Below are 21691 nucleotides of genomic sequence, written 5' to 3' on the forward strand. Positions count from 1 at the left end.
ATTGGCCAGTTTTATGTATGGGACAGGGGCTGAGCCAATGTAGTCATCACTAGAGAGGGGAAAGCATTACTTCCTGAAAGCGTATTTTTAAACACTTTATTTTAAAAATCAAAATAAGCAAAATAGTATGATGAACTCTCATACTCATCATTGTTAGTACACTATTTAGATTTTCTTCATTTTGAATCCATGTTGGGCCTTTTAATTGTTCTAGAAAAGTGTCCGTTTAACTTAGATGTCCTAATACTTGGTTTGAGTTGTATATAGTGATCTACCATATTTTAAATTTATTTCATCTGTTGTTCTACGACTTATTGTAAAAACTATGCATTTGGGTTTTCTCTGTCCCTTGATTATTCTTGCCAGTAATTTGACTATTTTAAGCTTTTTTTTTTTTTTAGATTTTATTTGTCAGAGAGAGAGAGCACGAGCAGGGGGAGCGGGAGGCAGAGGGAGAAGCAGGCTCCCCACTGAGCAGAGAGCCCATGGGGGACTGGATCCCAGGACTCTGGAATCATGATCTGAGCCTGAGCTGAAGGAATATGCTTAACCGACTGAGCCACCCAGCACCTCAGTAGTTTGACTATTTTATTGGCCTTTTCAAAAATTACTTCTAGGGCACCTGGGTGGCTCAGTCGGTTAAGCGGCTGCCTTCGGCTCAGGTCATCGATCCCAGGGTCCCGGGATCGAGTCCTGCATGGGGCTCCCTGCTCTGCGGGGAGCCTGCTTCTCCCTCTCCCTCTGCCTGCTTCTCTGCCTACTTGTGTTCTCTCTCTATCTCTCTGTCAAATAAATAAATAAATAAAATCTTTAAAAAAAAAATTACTTCTAATGATTTTGATTCAAGTTATTACTTTTTTTCTTCTTTTTCCCCCTAATTTCTTGAATAGAATGTTCAGTTAATTTATTTAAAAATAAAAGGACTGGGGCGCCTGGATGGCTCAGTCATTAAGTGTCTGCCTTCAGCTCAGGTCATGATCCTGCGGTCCTGGGATCGAGCCCCACATCGGGCTCCTTGCTGGGCGGGAAGCCTGCTTCTCCCTCTCCCACTCCCCCTGCTTGTGTTCCTGCCCTTTTGCTCTTGCTCTCTGTCAAATAAATAAATAAAATCTTTAAATAAAAATAAAAGGACTTAGGGGCACCTGGGTGGCTCAGTGGGTTTGAGCACAGCTCTTGGTTTCCACTCATGTCATGACCTCAGGGTGGTGGGATGGAGGCCCTAGTCTGGAGCCCTGTGCTCAGTGACCTAGAGTCTGCTAGAGATTGTCTCCTTTTCCCTCTCCATCCCTCTCTACTCATCCTCCTGCTCACTTGGACATGGGCACGCATACTCGCTCTCTAAAATAAATAAAATCTTTGAGAAAATAAAATAATAAAAAAAATCAAAGGACTTAGGCTATGAGTTTCCCCCTGAGAATAGCTTTACCCACAGTCCTCAGGACATTTTAATATTCTGTCCTTAATTCCTAAGTAGTTTGATTGACAGTTTTAATTTCCTCTTTGATGTAAGAATTATTCAAATATTGAGCACCTGTTTTGTGCCAGGCACTAAATTTGGCACTTGGAAGGTAGTGGAGAGTAAAGCCAGACGAGACCCTCCCTCTCCCTTATAACTTAGTGAGAGAAGACTGGTAGTAAACAATGATCAACTATGATAAATGAATATTTTGAAGTAATAAAATATGGTCCTGTGAAGGTATAAGACAATCAGATCTAAACTTGGGGAGGGGGAGGTGGTCAAGAGGTTCCCCAAGGAAATGAATCTTTAAGATAGGAGAATGAGTAGAAGTTAATTAGGCAAAGTCTAAAGTCTAGTTTTCCTAACATGGTCTTCCTGATAAGCTTTTAAACCTCCTATCATGCCACCAAATTCTACGGATTCATACCACACCATGTGCCCTTTCCACTGTTTATATTGCCATCCTCCCTTCTAGTTGGGGTCTACAGAACCCTCTAATCAACGATTTACAATGTTTACCCTCACCTGCTCCCCAATTAAGAGCCGTGGCACCCTGTCTTCATTTAGTCTACTCAATTCATTGTCTCCTTGTGGTTATAGATTTGGATTGATAATTTTAGCATGGATAATAAATAATCTTTTTATCATTCATCTATTTATCTTGCAATATTTGAAGATAGTTACGATATGAAATCTGAAATTTGGGTTAAAATATAACAGTATCTAGTGGATTTCAAATGCCTGTTGGGTTAGAGTTACTGAGTCTAACTCCATATTTGCCATTTAATCCAGGTTTCTATTGTCCTGGAAACTGCCCTTCTCCAGACTGATTTAATTGGTTAAGCGGCTTTCTCTACCTCCTTAACAAAGCACAGTAGTCCTAATCTTTACTTGTCCTGAAATATGATTTTTATCTTTATTCTCATTTACAGATGTTGAAAATAGAGGTTCATGGCTGTTACCTTGCAGCTAGAGGGATGAGAATAAGATTCCAACCCAAATTTCTCTGGCTCCTGGCCCACTTCCCCTCCTTTTTATTATGGAAAATTTCAAACTTGTGCAAAGTTAAAATACCTGTCACCTGGTTTCAACAGCTGCCATTTTCATGTGTACCTACTCCTCACCTCTCCATTTGATCTTTCAGAAGTAAATTTACATTCACTCAAATGCAATCATCTAAACTGTACGTTTTTTGATAAATGGATGCACCTATGTAACCCACACCCGTTGAGATACATTTCCATCACCTCACAAAATTCCCTAGAAAACCCCCACCGCCCCATGCCCAAGAGGAAACCACTTTCATTTTCATTTTTCCTTCGCCATGGCTTTGACTGTTCTAGAACTTCATATAAGTGGATCGTACAGTATGTACTTCTGGTGTCTAGGTTCTTTTGTTGAGTAGAGCAGTTCTTTCCTTTTTATATTGCTGAGTAGTGTGCTTGTTTAGTCATCCTACCGATGGTAATTTGGGTCATTTCCAGTTTGGGGCTATTATAAATAATGCTGCTATGAATATATTTGCACAAGTGTTTTTGTGGAATTTATTTTCATTTCTCTTGAGTAAATATATGAGTGAAATTTCTAGGTTAAAGGGTAGGTGTTTATAAGAAAGTCAAAATTTTTCCCAGAGTGTACCATTTTATATTCCCCCACCAATGTATCAGTCAGTTGCTCTGCAATTTGGTGTTGTCAGTCTTTTTGATTTTAGCCATTTTGATAGCTATGTGGTGATATCTCATTGTGGTTTTCATTTGCATTCCCTATTGATTTGAGTACTTTTTCATGGGCTTTCTGGTTACACATATTCTCTTCCTTTATGAATCATCTATTCTTCTGCCCACTTTTTGCTTTATTATTGAATTGTAAGAGTTCTTTGTATATTCTGAGAGGTTTTTTTTGGTCAGATATATATATATATATTAAAGATTTTATTTATCTTACAGAGAGAGAGAGAGAGCGCGCGCACGAGAGCAGGAACACAAGCAGGGGGAGTGGGAGAGGGAGAAGCAGGCTCCCCGTGGAGCAGGGAGCCCGATGCGGGGCTCGATCCCAGGACCCCGGGATCATGACCTGAGCCAGAGGCAGACGCTTAACAACTGAGCCACCCAGACCCCTTGTCAGATATATTTTTGCAAATATTTTCTCCCAGTCTGTGTCTACCTTATTTACTTTTTTTTTAAGATTTTATTTATTTGACAGAGAGAGATAGCGAGAGCAGGAACACAAGCAGGGGGAGTGGGAGAGGGAGAAGCAGGCTTCCCACTGAGCAGGGAGCCTGATGGGGTCCTTCAGTGTGTATCTCTTAAGGACACTCTCCTATCTGGCCACAATACAATTATCACAACTAAGAAGATTAATTCAGTCATACCAACTAATACACAATCTATTTTTTTTGCTGAAATATTTGGTAAGAACTGTGTTAAACCTGTTTATCAATTTGGCATCTTTACTACGTTGAGTCTTCCATTTAATGAACATGGTGTGTCTCTCCCATTTATTTTGCTCTTTGGCTTATCAGTATTTTGTAGTTTTCAGCATACAAATCCTATACGTATTTTGTTTAAGATTTAGACTTTCAAGTCAGTTCATACTGCTCCACCTCATTTTTTTAATGTATAAAAATTAAAGAGGTTTGGAAAGTAATTATTTCCTTTTTGGATCATTTTCACTAGCATAAGAACTTGAAGCGGAGTCCACTGCCTCTACACCTCTCCCCAGCTGATGCAAACAGCGTATCATGATCAACTACTGCTATCTGCCTTGGGTATAAGAGGAGGATCAATATCCATCTCTGATTTAAGCCAGAATATCCCAAACTAATTAAAATCACCTATGGCATATTATACTTAAAAATACAACTTCCAGGACCCTATCCCAGGCCTCTTAGCCAGACATTTCCAGGGGTGGCATCTATAAACAAATATTTAAGAAATTCCTCAGGTGTGGGGCACATGGGTGCTCAATCAGTTAAGCATCCAATTCTTGAATTTCAGCTCAGGTCATGATCTCAGGGTCATGAGATAGAGCCCTGCATTGGGCTCCTCACAGGGTGTGGAGCCTGATGAAGATTCTCTCTCCCCTCATCTCTCTCCCCATTCTTGCATGCGATCTCTCTCTTAAAAAAAAAAAGAAAGAAAGAAAGAAAAAAATTCTTGCTGATTTATGAACATGTATTACCATTTCTGGGCCTTGCTCATACTGATTTCCTAATGTGCAGTGCCTCACTCTTCTTGTGCTTTATCACTGCCCTTGCAAATTCAGTGCATTACTCCGACAGCAGTTCTTTTTTTTTTTAAGATTTTATTTATTTATTTATTTGAGAGAAAGAGAGACAGACAGAGAAACAGCATGAGTGGGGAGAGGGTCAGAGGGAGAAGCAGGCTCCCTGCTGAGCAGGGAGCCCGATGTGGGACTCGATCCCACGACTCCGGGATCATGACCTGAGCCGAAGGCAGACGCTTAACCAACTGAGCCACCCAGGCGCCCTCCAACAGCAGTTCTAATGCTACTTCCTCAGAGACCTCTTAGCTGGAAATAGTTTCTTCTTGCACAGATTACTTGCATTTTTTAACGGCATTTAAAAAATGTACTTGTTGTCTTTCCCCTACTAGTCCTCTTTCTAGGGCTGGACTAGATGCCACTCATTTTTGTATTTCCCAGTTTATTCAGTGCCTACTGTGTACCAGACACTATAACAAGTCTTTACAAGATCCAACTTAATTAGGAGCCAGTTTGCTGAATGAGAGTTAATAAAAGAGAAATGTTTCCAAAATAAAGAAAACAATAGCATAATATTAGACAAAAGTCTTGCTATATTCGTCTTAACTGTGGTATTTAAAAAATGCTAAATTTTATGATAAGAAATTACATACCTGGCTTAGAAATGAATCTACCTTCCATCCTCTTTATAATTTTAGGATATCAGAGTATTTATGCTCACAGGAGAGAAGTATGATAATAGGAAACTTAATTTCTTATTACATAAGAGACAATCCTGGAACTTGTAAGAACAGAAAATTTTAATTTTTATATAATTTTATTAATAAACACAGGGAACTACTGATATAATACATTAAATTTTCAAAGTATCACCATAATATTCTGAAAAATACAAAATGCAAATGTCTAAATTTTCATTTTCCCCATGACAATGCAAAAGAAAAAACCCAGTAATTACAAATACATATATTTTACAAGAAACTCCATTTATCATAGAAATTAGTGAGATCGCAGAGTGGATGGATTATGACTGAATTTCATATCCTAATGGATCAAGTCCCTGGTCTAGGAGCATTAGAGAGGACTCTCTTAACTTCTGCAACAATTTCCTTAGTTCTTCCTTAGAAAATACCTGATTTTAAGAAAAGAAAAAAAAGTTAAGAATGAGAACAAGGAAGAATATATGAATTTATAGTCACTTAATCAACCCGATTAGCTTAACGTAAGAAGAAATTCCTCTTTAAGATTTATGTAGCCAGAGGTCAGTATGTTAGTGTGGTCCAAGAACTTCAAAGCTATTTCTTTGAGCCAGTCTATTTACTTCTAAGTGTTTACGAATATGTATGTATTTTCAAAAAAAGAACAAACACTAGAAGTGGACCATTACTTTAAGAAAATCTAAGAACATCTACAAAATGTAAACACATCTCACAAAAATCAAATATTATTACGGAGCTTATCAAATCACTAAAATATAAACTGTAAACGCTCTGGAACTTACCAGATATAGTTTGTGGCGCTCAGAGGAGACCATATCTGCTAACTGCAAGCATTCCTGATACTGACCGGTACTATGCAATATGGTATGAAGCAGGAAACACAACATTGGCAGACAAAGCTTTCTCAATGAAATCATTTGGTGTGTCCTTTCATGGTCTCCTTCAGCATCCTATAATCAGACATCAAGTTGTCATTTTAACAAGTTTAAGCTAAATACTGTTATAAAAAAATCAAGTACTGAATCAAAACCAAAATTCAACAGGTAGAAGCTAATGGGGTTTCTCTAAAGCTTATGATGCCCATTAAAAATAAAACAAGGCAGGATTTTAATCATGAGAGCTAGAGACACAATTTTTGGTAAAACAGCATGAAGGCAAACAAAACATACTACTCAGAGTAGTCCCAGGTCTGATAATGAAAACAAAATGCTTCCAAATTTGTATTTTTCTTTTTTTTTTGAATTTGTATTTCTAACACTTATTATGTCTTGAATAAAAACATGCTTAAAGCAGTAAATTAGAGACTAAATACCACTAGAACAAAACTGAGAACAGAAAAGCAGCACCATTTCCCTGGATGTGTACAGATGGAAATACATGTGAGAGGACACGAACTGAGGTGGTGACTGGTGCAGGGGAGAAGGGTCATGATGTGGGGAGAGGCACACAGGGTGGGACAATGTCACTGCAAACTGTTTTTAAGCACTATGAATTTATGATTCCTTTGTATAATTTTTCAAAAATAGAAAAATTTTAAAAACCTATAGATTTGAATAATATAATTAATGAGACAGAACAGATATAATGAGGAAAACAATATGGAGAAAACAATTAGCATTTCTAAGTATACATGGGCCTTTCTAAAAAATTATGTGGGCAGTAAGAGTACAGAAGTGTACCCAATACATTTTCTTGCAACAAATTTGAAATTTAAAATCATTAAAATAATTTAAAAAGTACCCAACCTTAAAATTTATGAAATAATCTTAAAAATAGGAAGGAAATCCATAGCGTTCATAGCATAAGACAAAACAGAGAACAAGACAAGCTAAATATCTGGTCTTTTTTTTTTTTTTTTTAATATTTTATTTATTTGAGAGAGAGAGAAACAGCGCATGAGCTGAGGGTAGGAGGAGAGGGAGAGGGGAAGCAGACTCCCAGCTGAGCAGGGAGCCCGACACGGGGCTCAATCCCAGGACCCCAGGATCATGACCCGAGCCAAAGGCAGACGCTTCACCGACTGAGCCACCCAGGCACCTCTAAATATCTGGTCTTTAGAAAAGCCTAATAAAATATCTAATTAATTTTTTTAAAGCAGTACCTTCTTAGAAGTTTGGAACTTTTTTGTTGTTGTTTATGAAAACTTACATTAATCAGTGAAAGTATCTTCATGGGACAGACTATATTATTAAGTTGCTAAAGCAATTTCAAAGGTAGATGTAAGTGGAGGCATGAAGCAACAAAATGTAATGTGGTAATTCTACCAATGAGCGATTGTACTAACTTAGGGTGACCTAGGTCAGGTTTCCACACATAGGAAAAATTACCATCAATCGTTTAGTCTTGTTTTGAGATATAAATATGTAACAGTAAATATTAAAATGCATGCCTTGTGTTTTCTTAATTTTAAAAGGGAAAGCACTTTTATTTCTCTTCTCAAATAGGCACTCATTACCTTCAGAGGTGGATTTAAAACCAAAAGTCTTACTCATAATTCAAATTAGTTGTTTTCCACCCAGAGCCTATTAAGAATGAGAGGACTGCTTCCTCTGAGTCACTCCATTTGTGCTCCAATGTAGTCTTCCCCCCCCATGCTAAAGAGGCAAAATGCCCCTGGCTCCCATAGCCCTTATCACCTGAAAGTAGCAGCGGCTCTACTAGTAATCTGATCTCATGGGATGGATTTTGGCACCTGCTTCTTCTAGGTCCTGTAACACCCTTGGGTGTTACGGGTAATCTGCTCTGCTAACTAAAATGGATTCCCATACCAGCAGACTGAGGGCTACCAACCATCCTGAATCATGCCTGTTGGGCCCAGCAATTTGCACGAGGAAAAGGAAATAAATCGCTCTCCACAACCTAAGCTGTTTTTGTCACCCAAATGAACAAAAGCTTTGAAAAATCCTGTAAATACATAAAATTAAAACATTCTTTCCATTAGGGACATCTAGTAGTGCCTTACATGTGAGAAAAATTCATTAGCTGGTATGTGTTGCCAGCAGGAGTTGAGCTGCACTGACATTATAGATATCTCTAATATGAAGACAGGGCATTCACCTCGGTCATTTACTAAATGTACCAAATATCTTCTGAAAGCTTATGTTCTAGGCATTAACTTAAGTGCCAAAGTCAGAGAAATGAAGAAAACAATGTTGTTGCCTTCATGAAATCTACATCCTAATGGAGGTAGACACAACAAGCAAATAAATATATACATTATACATTATATATAACTGCCAGAAGGAAAACCAATGCAGGATAATGAGAAAGTGATATAGGGGGGTTGGGGTTGGGGGACGGGGAGGGTCTCTAGAGAGAGGACATTGAGCATACTACTGAAGGAGGTAGGAAAGCCATCCGTACAGCTATCTTGGGGAAAGAGCATTCTAGGCAGAGAAAGAACAGCAAAGAGGCCCAGAGGCTAACATGTAGTGGGGGGGCGGGGGGGAGGGGTAGGAGGATACAAGACTGGAGGAGGGGTAGTCAAGGTCCAGTGTATGTGCCATCTTGTACATCAAGAAAAGAACTTTGAGTTTTATTCAAAGTGTAATAAGGAGTCATCAGAAGGTTCTAAGTAGAAGAGTAACATCTAGTCCACTTTAAAAGGATTACTAGCTGATCTGGATGATGAAGCTGTATAAGGAAGACTGGGAAGTAAGGGAAAGACAGTCGAGGCTTCAACTAGAGTGTGGTGGAGGTAGAGGTGGCGAAAAGTAGGTAAAGACAAGCTGCTTGCTCCAATCGCCCTGCCACCCCTGCGTGCTACAAGCCTCTAACAGGAGAGGGATCGTTCTAGCGTTACGTACAAACCCGAGTCGTGGATACACAAGCCAGCGTATGCTGCCAGGGCTCCCCTGTACAGCTGTGCCCTGCGCGATGGGGGCTGGCCTGGGAGTGAGGGTCTAGCCTGCGTCCAGACTCCACAGGTCATGTGCACTTGGCACAGAGTCGGTAAGAGAAGGGGCACCATTTCCAAATTCATATACAAGTGACACGTGTGCCAGCAGGAGCCCTGAGGAATCCCCTACTTTGTTGAATATGTAAGAGTATTAAGCTAAACTCAGTTGAGGTGATTCAAAATATCAGTATCACTTGATTGTTCAAGAACTCTCTTCTGGATTAGATTTGAAGAAGTGACTGAGACTGAACGTTGATTTTTATTTTTAATTTCTAAAGATTTTATTTATTTATTTGAGAGAGAGAAAGAGAGAGAGATAGTGAGAGAGAGTATGAGCAGGGGGGAGAAGGAGAAGCAGGCTCCCCCGCTGAGCAGGGAGCCCGATGCGGGACTCGATCCCAGGACCCTGGGATCATGACCTGAGCCGAAGGCAGACGCTTAACTGACTGGGCCACCCACGTGCCCCTGAATATTGATTTTTAAATGTTTGATATAACACAAAAGTATCATTCATTGCCTTTCACTCCAACTCTATTTTTACAATACCCCAGACTATTTTGTGACTTTTCATTATCTAACCTACTAAGGTTAATAATTAGAACAAAGATTTATATATAAATAAAATAAAGCACTCAAGTCTTTTCAAAATTTAAATGATACTTAAGTAGCATTTTGCAACACTAAAATTTTATCTTCATGAAAACCAGCATGCATCACAAGAGAAAAATTTAGCTCAAGCAACCTGCTGAAGGTTCAAAACTATGAAGTCAACAGTATTCTATTATGAACTTTAGGGAGAATTTACTATTATCAGGAATAGTAGTAAATAGGGGCTCAAATCTAGTCTAGTCCAATGCCCTATTGTTTTTTTGTTTCTGGTCAGAAAGGGAAGCTGAAAGAGCTAGAAAAATGTAGTATCTTAAAACACACACACACACACACACAAAACCAAAACAGTAGTGAATATATGAGGATATGGAGAATAGCAGAAAGAAAGATACCAAGAACACTCCTATGGTTTTCTCTGTTCAAAATATTGCACCATATATTCAAGAATCTAGCATTTCCAGTTCCCCTTGGACAGATCATGAGGTCTGCAGAGGCAAAGCTGGTTACTCAAGGTTTATGTTACGCCACAGGATCAGGCCTCAGCGTCTTTCGCTCACATGATAGTTACCTGCAGTATCCTTCCTTTCTCCTCAGCTCATTCAGCTTCGACCCCATTCTTCAGGAATCAGTCAAGTGTTACACCTTGCAAGCATCCTGTCTAGACCTCTTCCAGGTAAAAACCTTTTCTTTTCCTGAACTCACAAAATACTTAATCTGTGCTTTTCTTATGGCATTTGGTACTTTTGTAACTGGTCTCAACCCAGGATACACATTTAAGCTCTCCAGCAGATTAAAAAAACAAAAACAAAAACAAAAAACGGGAACTTTCCAGAACGCTCGGTGAGACCACGGAGGAACAGTGGCTGTCTGAGCTGTGCCCGGCAACGCGCTCCTTCCCGCTCCCCACTCCGGCCTCAGCCCTCTCACCAGCTGTAGAAAATGGTGAAAGAAACCACTTACTATGATGTTTTGGGGGTCAAACCCAATGTCACCCAGGAGGAACTGAAAAAGGCCTACAGGAAACTGGCCCTGATAAGAATCCAAATGGAGAGAAGTTTAAACAGATTTCTCAAGCTTATGAAGTACTCTCTGATGCAAAGAAAAGGAAATTATATGACAAAGGAGGAGAACAATTAAAGAAGGTGGAGTTGGTGGTGGTTTTGGCTCTTTGGACATCTTTGATATATTTTTTGGAGGAGGAGGAAGGATGCAGAGTGAAAGGAGAGGTAAAAATGTTGTGCATCAGCTCTCAGTAACCTTAGAAGGTTTATGTAATGGTGCAACAAGAAAACTAGCTCTGCAAAAGAATGTGATTTGCAATAAATGTGAAGGCTGAGGTGGTAAGAAAGGAGCAGTCGAATGTTGTTGTGTTCCAGTACCAATTGCCGAGGTACTGGAATACAAATAAGAATTCATCAGATAAGACCTGGAATGGTTCAGCAAATTCAATCTGTGCGCACGGAGTGCCAGGGCCATGGGAATGGATCAGTCCTAAAGACAGATGTAAAAGCTGCAATGGAAGGAAGATAGTTGGAGAGAAGAAGATTCTTGAAGTTCATATTGACAAAGGCATGAAAGACGGCCGGAAGATAACATTCTATGGTGAAGGAGACCAAGAACCAGGACTGGAACTAGGAGATATTATCATTGTTTTACATCAGAAGGACCATGCTGTTTTTACTCGGTGAGAAGACCTTTTCACGTATATGGACATACAGCTGGTTGAAGCACTGTGTAGCTTTCAAAAGCCAATGTCTACTCTTGACAACCGAACCATCATCATCGCCTCTCATCCAGGGCAAATTGTCAAGCATGGAGGTATCAAGTGTGTGCTAAATGAAGGCATGCCAATTTATCATAGACCATACGAGAAGGTTCGCCTAATTATCAAATTTAAGGTAAACTTCCCTGAGAATGGCCTTCTCTCTCCTGACAAACTCTCTTTGCTGGAAAAACTCCTGCCTGAGAGGAAGGAAGTAGAAGAGACTGATGAAATGGACCAGATAGAACTGGTGGACTTTGATCCAAATCAGGAAAGATGGCACCATTACAATGGGGAAGCAGATGACGATGATGAACATCATCCCAGAGGTGGTGTGCAGTGTCAGACCTCCTAATGGGGGCAGTGAATAACACTGCTGGCATTTTATATGCAGTAGTGAATGAGTGAAGGACTATAATCATAGCTCACTACTTGCTACTGTTTTTAACATCCAACTATAGTAGTGTTTTATTTTATTTATTTATTTTTTAAAAGATTTTATTTATTTGAGAGAGAGAGACAGAGACAGACACAGTGAGAGAGGGAACACAAGCAGGGGGAGTGGGAGAGGGAGAAGCAGGCTTCCTGCTGAGCAGGGAGCCCGATGTGGGGCTCAATCCCAGGACCCTGGGATCATGACCTGAGCCAAAGGCAGACGCTGCACCCAGGTGCCCCTACAGTAGTATTTTGAAAGTTAAATGAAGAATAAACTCAAATATAAAAGCTCTGAAACAAACAAACAAAAAACTCAGCCCTCAGATCAATTAAATCAGAATCTCTAAGAGTGGGCTTTTAAAAAGCCCCCCGGGTCATTTAAATGGATAGCTCAGAGGTGAGGGCCATGGCCCCTGCCTCTAGACTTATCTTCGTATCCTTAAATTGAGTTGAATACACATATAATTTTTAGGTCCAGAATTTTTAAAGTATCCTGAATGAACATATTAAATCTGAAGAAATAGTTCACCCAACAGTCCAAGATTTTTATTCCCTAGTTAGTATTTTCAGTCTAGGTTAAAATTATGGGATGTTCAGTTATAAAAGATCCATAGATGCTCCTATTCAGAGAAAGAACCTTTGAAAAAAGACTTTTTCTTTTTAGCTGCACACAATGTACAGAGCTTACCTCTCTAACATCCACCATCCACCCTCCATCAACAAACAACAAAACATTGTACATTTTCTCTTTCACATCGGCAGTTAGGGCATCCAAATGCCCTTTCCAAATAACATAATCCATCTGCAAAACAAACATAAGGCAGACATATTAACAGACTAAAACCAATAAATAATGTATTTGTAAAGGTACACACAGGAATATTTACATGGAATATCATTCTGAAGAGCTGACTTTATGGAGAAGCAGTCAACCCTTGATATCTGGGTCGTGAGTTCAAGTCCCACATGGGTGTAGATTACTTAAATAAATAAAACTTAAAAAAAAAAAAAAAGAGTTGACTTTAGTCAGCCAAATACAAAAATAAGTATCAACGGATTGCAGTGAAATAAAACACTAAAATATTAACTTCGTAAATGAACATTAATGTCACCTAAAGGTATTTTTCATGTTTGGTTAATAACCTGCAGAAAACTAACTAATCAGATGACTTTTTTTTCAAATAACATTAACAGAAAGATCACCTGTTATAGTAAGAATATAACCGCTGAAGAAATTGTCTCTCTAAATATGACCTGATCAACTCACAGTTATATGGTCATTTAACTTCAACAAATCAGGAAAGAATATCTAATGGGAAAAAGATAGTTTCTTCAACAAATGGTGTTGGGAAAATTGGACAGCTACATGCAAAAGAATGTAACTGGACCACCTTCTTACATCAAACACAAAAATAAATTCAAAATGGATTAAAGACCTAAATGGGAGACCTGAAACCATAAAAATACTAGAAGAGGGGTGTTAGGGTGACTCAATCAGTTAGGCACCCAACTCTTGGTTTTAGCTCAGGTCATGATTTCATGGGTTGTGGGATGGAGCCCTGGGAAGCAACAGGCTCTGCACTCAGCAGGGAATCTGCTTAAGATTTTCTCCCTCTACCCCTCCCCCCACTGGCACTCTTGCTCTGTCTCTCAAATAAAATAAATAAATCTTAAAAAAAAAAAAAATCCTAGAAGAGAGTACAGGCAGTATCTCTAAAATTAACCATAGCAACATTTTTCTAGATAGGTCTCCTGAAGCAAGGGAAACAAAAGCAAAAACAAACTACTGGGACTGTGTCAAGATAAAAACCTGCACAGCAAAGAAAACAATCAACAAAACTAAAAGGGAACCCACTGAATGGAAGAACATATATGCAAATGACATATCCGATGAAGGGCTAGTGTCCAAAATATATAAAGAACTTCTTCAACTCAACACCAAAAAAATGAAATAAACCAATTAAAAAATTGGCAGAAGACCTGAAGATTTTTCCAAAGAGGACATACAGATGGCCAACAGACACAGGAAAAAATAGTCAACATCACTCATCATCAGGGAGATACAAATCAAAACCACAATAAGGTAATACCTCACACCCATCAGAATGGCTAAAATCAAAAACACAAGAAACAACAAATGTTGGTGAGGATGTGGAGAGAAAGGAACCCTTGTGCACTATCAGTGCGAATGGAAGCTGGTACAGACACTGTGGAAAAAAGTATGGAGGTTCCTCAAAAAGTTAAAAATAGAACTACCCTATGATCCAGCAATTGCACTACTGGGGGTTTACCTAAAAAATACAAAAACACTAATTCATAGGGATACATGCACCCCTATGTTTACTGCAGCATTATTTACAATAGCCAAGTTATGGAAGCTGCCCAGGTGTCCGTCCATAGATGAGGGGAAGAGGTTGGGGGATGGGTGAAATAGGGGATGGGGATTAAGGAGAGCACCTATAATGATCACTGGAGGATGTATGGAAGTGTTGAATCACTATGTTGGACACCAGAAACTAATATAACATTGTATAAAAAAAAAAAGTCTGAAAAAAAATACATGACCTATATTTTTAAAATGCAATAGATAGGTCTTGTCTATATTCAACTTACTTCATATTTCTTTTCTTTGTGTTCATGAGCCACTTTCTCAGTAAAAGTTGCTTGAGGTATCAAAGTAGGTTTCTGTGGAGCTGAATTCATATGCTTAAACCACTCATTAAAGGTTTCATTGGCTTCCTAAGATGTAAAATAAAATAGAAAAATACAAAACAAACACAAGTTTTCCATATGTTCTACACAGCTTTTAAAATTTGGTTCTTAGAAGTAATTTTGCAACATCAAGAAACAGAACTGTTCAGTATTTATTTTTTGCACACACAAAAAATCATTGTGAATAAATATTTTGTCAAGCGGTAAACGCTAGCAAGGTACATGTATATTGTGTTTTCTGGAACCTAGTCCTATCTCAAGCACTCCGGTCATATATGTATCTTGACACTTACCACTCTCTGATGTACGCATGTTTACTTGTCTGTCTTCATGACTAGCCTATTAGCTTCTAGAAGGCAAGGATAGACTGCTATCCACAGATGTCACCTAGAGCCTAGCCTGATGTAATTACTTCATTATTTGTTGAATGAATTTTAAATGAGTATGTTGTTAATTTTAGGTATAACAAGTTCAGATTATCTTGCCTTTTTCAGTTACTGCCCTCCCCCCCAAAAAAATATTTAAGTTGATACAGGCATTCAAAGAATCTTAAAACTAAGTTTCAGACATCTCATACTCTCTACAATGTGAGAAGTTCTTGGTCGGTTAGCGTTAATTAGAAGCTTATGCTGATGAAGGCCAGACCACGATTTCAATGCTCCTGTGGATCAGTCAGTACAACAGTCACAAGGGAGATAAGATAAAAAGTCAGCCACCACTTCTGGAAAAACAGTTCAAAGTCTGAGAGTGATTCAGAAATACCATCATGAAGATAGACACATTTGTGATTTTCTTTATAAGCTCACCAAATAAGCTCTAATGCACAAATGTTCTCTGATAGCATTATCATCTTCAGCGGGAAGTGGACTTTCCATTCCTTGTTCCTCCCACTGATTATAGATTTCTGCTATAGAATCCTGAGGAATTTTCACAAACACTTCTTTTGCAGCTTCATGCTTTTTTGAGGCTGTGAAAAAGATACACAATTTTTCAATATATGTGAAGTGCTGTATGGTGCTTTCTAAAGGAGTCAAATTAATTGGTTTGCAACTTTTACAGTCAGCTGTAAGCATCTCGAGTCCCAAAGTACTTCTGCTAAAGGTTTGGGTGATTCTTTCTACTTAATGGTCAAGCTTTTTCCTTATTTCAATGTGTCAAGTCACAAAAGGATTCACTTAATGCAGTTGCTTTTACCAACTTTTGTATCTTAAGGCAATTACATTTTTCAAAAGCCTTGAGATTATATGAAAAATTGATTAGGACAATGATAATGTTAAATGTTTTGTTTCATGATACTAGGCTTAATATAGAAAAATGGCTGTTTTGTCATCTGCCCTCCCCTCCCCCGTTGGAAGGATTAGAAAAACAAAAAAACCACAACAAAATAAAATTTAAGAATATATAGATTTGAACAAAAACTTGAAAAAAGAATATTAAAATCAAGCATACCCAAGAATTTTCTCATTATCGCATTGCCTTGTTTTAGTGCTTCTGCCCTCTGGGCTGGGTCAAATACCAACCAGTCAATTACGTCAATTTTTAAACGGTCCTCCTATTCATTTAATTGGAAAAAAGAAACATCAATTGTGCTTTTTTCTAATATATTCTGCAAATTAGTAGAATTAACTTACATCTGCACTTCTAGTAAACATGATTTTCCCTCAAGTTATACAAAATTATGAAAGAATCTAGCTTTCCTTAGTTTCACTTCTCACACTTAATAACTCTCTATTAAATTACAAAAAAGGGACGCCTGGGTGGCTCAGTCGATAAGCGTCTGCCTTTGGCTCAGGTCATGATCTCAGGGTTCTGGGATCGAGCCCCGCACTGGGCTCCTTGCTCAGCAGGGAGCCTGCTTCTCCCTTTGCCTGCCACTCCCCCTGGTTGTGTGCTCTCTCTCTGACAAATAAATAAAATCTTAAAAAAAAAAAAAAAAAAAAACCCTGGGAAAAAAATTACAAAAAAAACCTTCCTGGAGTGTGAATCTGGAATTAAATATTCTATGTCCCACCAACTTAACTAGGTGATTCCTTAACTGCTACTCTAAAATGTTTTTCTTTCTGAAAACAGGATAAGTAAACTACTTAAGAGTTAGTGATTGATCAAGTATCTAGAATAATCCAATGAGCAAATATCCAATGCTCACTTTTTTTCTGTTAAAGAAGCTTCCTTTTAACACAATACTACTGCAAATAATTTAAATCCCTTACATAAGACCTTAAGTCTGCTTGCTGCCAATTTCTAAAATTTAAAACGTTTTGGCTGACAAAGAAAAATTCTTTAAAAAAAGAAAGGAGCCAGAGTATGTTAAGGTGGAAGTTCACCAAAGAGCCACGTGAGGGATTATTAGGAGTTACGCACACATCTCTCCTGACCCTCATGTTACCTCAGTAGTGCTGGTATCTAGGGCTGGGGCCACGTCATGATGACTGAATTCACCATTATCTTTCTTCCGGATATTCTCGACTACAGTCTTTGTTATAGCTGCAATATCCAAATCTAAGGAATTTTTTTTTAAGAGACAAAAACAAGAATTAATCATTCACACTAATATTCTCTAAACAGTCACAATGATTTAGTAAATTGGAATAAAAATTCTTTAAAAATATAACATGTAAAGTATGAAAGACATTATAAAATTATAAAAGAAAATGCCGTAACAGGGATATTTTACACATGAGTTACAGTTTATTTTATTCCTAAAACAGAATTTCATCAAAAATTTCATTCTTTTTCTTTCAAAAGAAGATTTAAAACTAGAAAGATAAATGTTACTAATGCCAAAAGATAACTTGCCTGTGAAGCCCAACAAAAGTTCTCAACCATTTTTACCTGCTTCTTTAGCCAGCTCCAGGCAATGGTGGCGCTGCTCAAATTCTGTAACACCTTCCAAAAATAATGCATACTGGGCAACAGCTAGGTCTTGAGGCAAATGACAAGTATAAAATGCTATGAGATTTGTATGCTTCTCATTTATTAAAAGCTAAAAAACAGAAAAAGATCAAAGTATGTCAATAATAATAACAACAGGTTCTGGGATCAGAAGTGCTTTTTAAAAAATTCCCTTCAAAATTTCAAACATAATATGGGAGATTCATATAGATGTGGATTTGTGCCACTGAACAGAATGATTTTAAATTCCAAATAAAATATACTTATGATTGGGGTGCCTGGGTGGCTCAGATGGTTATGCGTCTGCCTTCGCGAAGCTCAGGTCATGATCTCAGGGTCCTGGGATCGAGTCCCACATTGGGCTCCTTGCTTGGCAAGGAGCCTGCATCTCCCTCTGCCTGCCACTCCCCCTGCTTGTACTCTCCCTCTCTCTCTCTCTCTGGCAAATAAATAAATAAAATCTTTAAAAATATATATATACTTATGATAATTAAAAGATCTCTTACAGATTCTGATGACTTTCCTGCCACTGAGCATTAAAACATTACCATTCTGATTTTTGTTTCCACCAAAACAGTAAAAAAAAAAAAAAATTGTGGATTCTTAAAATTTACCTGTATGTATGTCTTTAAAACTTCAATGGAAACTTCTTCCTTCATAGAAAAAAAAGATATAATTCAATTATAAACACAATTGCTTATGTGTACCAATGTATCTTTATAATAAAAATTCTGCTATTATGATTTAATGATTTTAATATTTACCATGGAGCAATGACTACATGCTAGGCTAAGTACTTAGCAAAGCTTATGTGCTGCCCAATTTAACCTTCCATAACTCTTTGTGGGTGATTACTATCATTGTTCACAATTTACACAGGAAGAAACTAAGAGTTTCTAAACTAAGGCACTTCGGAGGTTTTATTTACCCAGAATTATATACTAGAAGCTGCTGAGTAAGGATGTGAACCCAGGATTCTTACTCCAAAGCCTAAGCTTTCAACTACTGTATCATTCTGCCTTCTACATGTACTGCCAAAATGTTACCATCATTTAGGAAAAAGAAACAACAACAACAAAAAAGAAAACAAAGGTTTAAAAAGTAGTTTGGTTCAGTTAGCTTTGCTGGTTGATTTAGGCCTGGGTACCAATGAGGATAAAGTTATGAATTTATCAAAAACCACACAGGGGCGCCTGGGTGGCTCAGTCCGGTTGAGCATCTGACTTTAGCTCCTGTCATAATCTCAGGGTGCTGGGATCCAGCCTCATGTCGGGCTCCCCGCTCAGCGCGGAGTGGGCTTGTCCCTGTCCCTCCCCCTTGCTCGTTTACCCGTGCTAATAAAATCTTTTAAAAAAATTACTTAAAACACACACACACACACACACACACACACACACACACACAGAGAGATTCTGTGTCCATACACTATAGAGCCCTAAAGGGTCACCCACAGTGAATTATCATTGAGTGACCATACAAGACCATATAGAAGACTTCTATGCCAGGGTGCTTGGGTGGCTCAGTCGGTTGTCTGCCTTCAGCTCAGGTCATGATCCCAGGTCATGAGCAGGGAGCCTGCTTGTTCCTCTCCCTTGGCCCCTCCCCCCACTTATGCTCGCTCTCTCTCAAATAAAATCTTAGAGAAAAAAAGAAAAAAGAAAAAAGACTTCTGTACCCTTACCACCATTTCTAGAAAATAACAACAAAAAAGTAGCATGTTTTTCTGATGAGAGGCATATAGCATCACCCCTGCGAAGGACAGTAAATTGTTCTTTTTTATTTACTTTGATCTGTAGTCCCAGAGTGTGGAAAAACAAAATGAGGTGAGTCATGAAGCGGAGGAGGTGTCCAGGTAGATTGTTTCTGCTTTTGGAAAGCCATTTGTTAAATTCATTCATCAAACCTACAAGCCATCAAAGCAAAAATTCAATAATAGGGATAAAAACCAAAAGAACAGAAATAAACATTACTAAGGATATTCACTGTATTCCTATAGTACTATGAAATCACTACCTCATTGTTAATAACCCCCACATAAAACAGACCCAGGATTAAATTCAAACTCTATTATCTAACAATTAATAGTTACATTCAAATAGGCTGATATAAAGATTAAAAGATGTGGTGAGTCATGCACTGTTTTGATAACTTTTTACAAAACTGCCATAAGAAAACAAAGAACTCGCAGAAAGTAAAACAAAAGTATAGTATCTTACCATCAATGTCTCCCAGGATAAGGAATTTTTGAACTATATGATAATGTTCTTGATTCTCTTCCAAAACTCTCTGAAAAAATTTTTACATTTTCCATAAATCTCCCAGTGGTCATTCTATAGTATGTATTCATTAGTAAACTAAAATGTCAACTTTTGAAACAACATACATAAAGGAAAAGTTGCATATCAGGGGTCTTACGAGATCAAAACAAATGTGAGGAAGAGAATGCCTTTGGAATATACTCCAGCTGAACAATCCTTGAAAGCAGAGAACTGTGATAAAACAATTTAATCTCTGAATATTTTCATGGTGAGCCAGAAAGGAAGGGCACATGTAACCTAAGCAAAACAAACTATAAGATTTCTTCAAAAACGAACAGCAGTTCTTGAAAGTATTCCTTGTGTATTCTCTTCTGCACACGGCACCAAGCATAACAGAAACCACCAAAATAGTGATTAGACAGAGTAGAAAAAACTACAAGTGAACTGCTGTTGCACTGTTTGGAAGCAAATAGTTTATTTCTTTTTTGTCAAATATATTTTAATTTTTATTGCATTATCTAAATTTTCTTTCAGCATTCATTCTTGTTTACATTCAGATCTTTGCTCCATCTGGAACTGATTTTGAAATGTGGCATGAGGAAGGGATTTAGCTCTGTTTTCCTCCAGATACAAAGTCAATCATGCCCATACCATGTGTGTAAATAAACCATCTCTCTTCCTTTGAAATGAAAGATCGCCTCTGTCATCTATGGAGTGCTAATACATATTTGGATCTAACAACGACGTCTGTATTTCACTGATCTATTCATTCCTGTGCTAACTGCATATTGTTTTGTTGTATACTTATACTGTTTTATTATTGAGTAAGTCAAGTACTTCATAATATTATTCCTTTCCAAATTTTCCTGCCATTCTCACTTATTCTTCTACTTGTAAAATTTTCTGTTCAGAAATAATCCCCCAAAGTATTAGGTTTCTATGTTAATTTTGGAATGGCTAATATTTACATCAAATCCTCTCATCCAGGAACATGTACATCTATTGACTCATGTCTTCCAGTAAGATTCTATAGTTTCTTTATGAAAGTCCTCAAACCCCTAGTTAATTTTATCCTATATATCTTATAGTTTGGGTCAGTAATTTAAAGGGACTTTTTTGGGGGGAGGACTAAATCCTTTTCTAATTAGCTGTGGAAAGTACAGACAGGCTATGATTTTTTGGGTAGCTTTGTCTTGAATTTAGGTACTTAAAAAACTCTCAATTCTTATTAATTCTTTTATTAATCCCAGTAACTGATTGAATCTTGAGTTTCTAGATTTACACTTTTATCATAAGTAAATATTCCCCCCTTTCTAATATTTGTATCTATTCCTTTACTTGTTTTATTTTCAATTACCTGGAATCTCCAAAATAACAGACTGGTAATAAACACTTGATAGAAGAAGCATTAATTTCTTTACTATACAAAGAGGTCATATATAGTATTAAGGAAAAGATAAAACTCAACAGAAAAATAGGTAAAAGATCTGAACAGGAAATTCACAAATGGTCAATAAACACAGGAAAACTTGCTAGCCTTATGAATAAACAGGGAAATATAAGTAGTACAGTGAGTTCCTACATCCCACCTAATCTGATGGATTAGCAAAAAATTCAAAGTGTGATATTTGGGACTCATGAGAATGCAAGGAAATGGCCTCATTAATAAATTACTTATGGGAGTATGAATTAAATGCTACAACCAGGTGATTAATTTAATATACA

At 37.8% G+C, this 21691-nt stretch overlaps 1 protein-coding gene and 1 pseudogene across 3 annotated transcripts in view; one reads left to right on the forward strand and one right to left on the reverse strand.

Moving 5' to 3' along the window:
* Nucleotides 1–5484: 5484 nt before the first annotated feature.
* NUP107 (nucleoporin 107) overlaps nt 5485–21691 on the reverse strand; it is a 47467-nt gene continuing 31260 nt past the window's right edge. Inside the window, exons 18-28 of one of the 3 annotated variants that reach the window (XM_032420696.1) lie at nt 19925–19994; nt 19493–19611; nt 18323–18361; nt 17649–17799; nt 17203–17315; nt 16266–16368; nt 15623–15783; nt 14718–14843; nt 12793–12906; nt 6183–6350; nt 5485–5813 (exon numbers count right to left, since the gene is read on the reverse strand). In XM_032420696.1, coding sequence (XP_032276587.1) covers nt 5706–5813; nt 6183–6350; nt 12793–12906; nt 14718–14843; nt 15623–15783; nt 16266–16368; nt 17203–17315; nt 17649–17799; nt 18323–18361; nt 19493–19611; nt 19925–19994 — 1272 coding nt within the window. In that variant the 3' untranslated portion in view covers nt 5485–5705. The remainder of the gene's footprint in view (nt 5814–6182; nt 6351–12792; nt 12907–14717; nt 14844–15622; nt 15784–16265; nt 16369–17202; nt 17316–17648; nt 17800–18322; nt 18362–19492; nt 19612–19924; nt 19995–21691) is intronic. The other 2 variants (XM_032420698.1, XM_032420697.1) reach the window with 2 other exon arrangements.
* On the forward strand, nt 10055–12105 carry LOC116642351 (annotated as a pseudogene).

This window comes from Phoca vitulina, unplaced genomic scaffold (genome assembly GCF_004348235.1).
Source record: "Phoca vitulina isolate PV1807 unplaced genomic scaffold, GSC_HSeal_1.0 scaffold23, whole genome shotgun sequence".
NCBI lineage: Eukaryota > Metazoa > Chordata > Mammalia > Carnivora > Phocidae > Phoca > Phoca vitulina.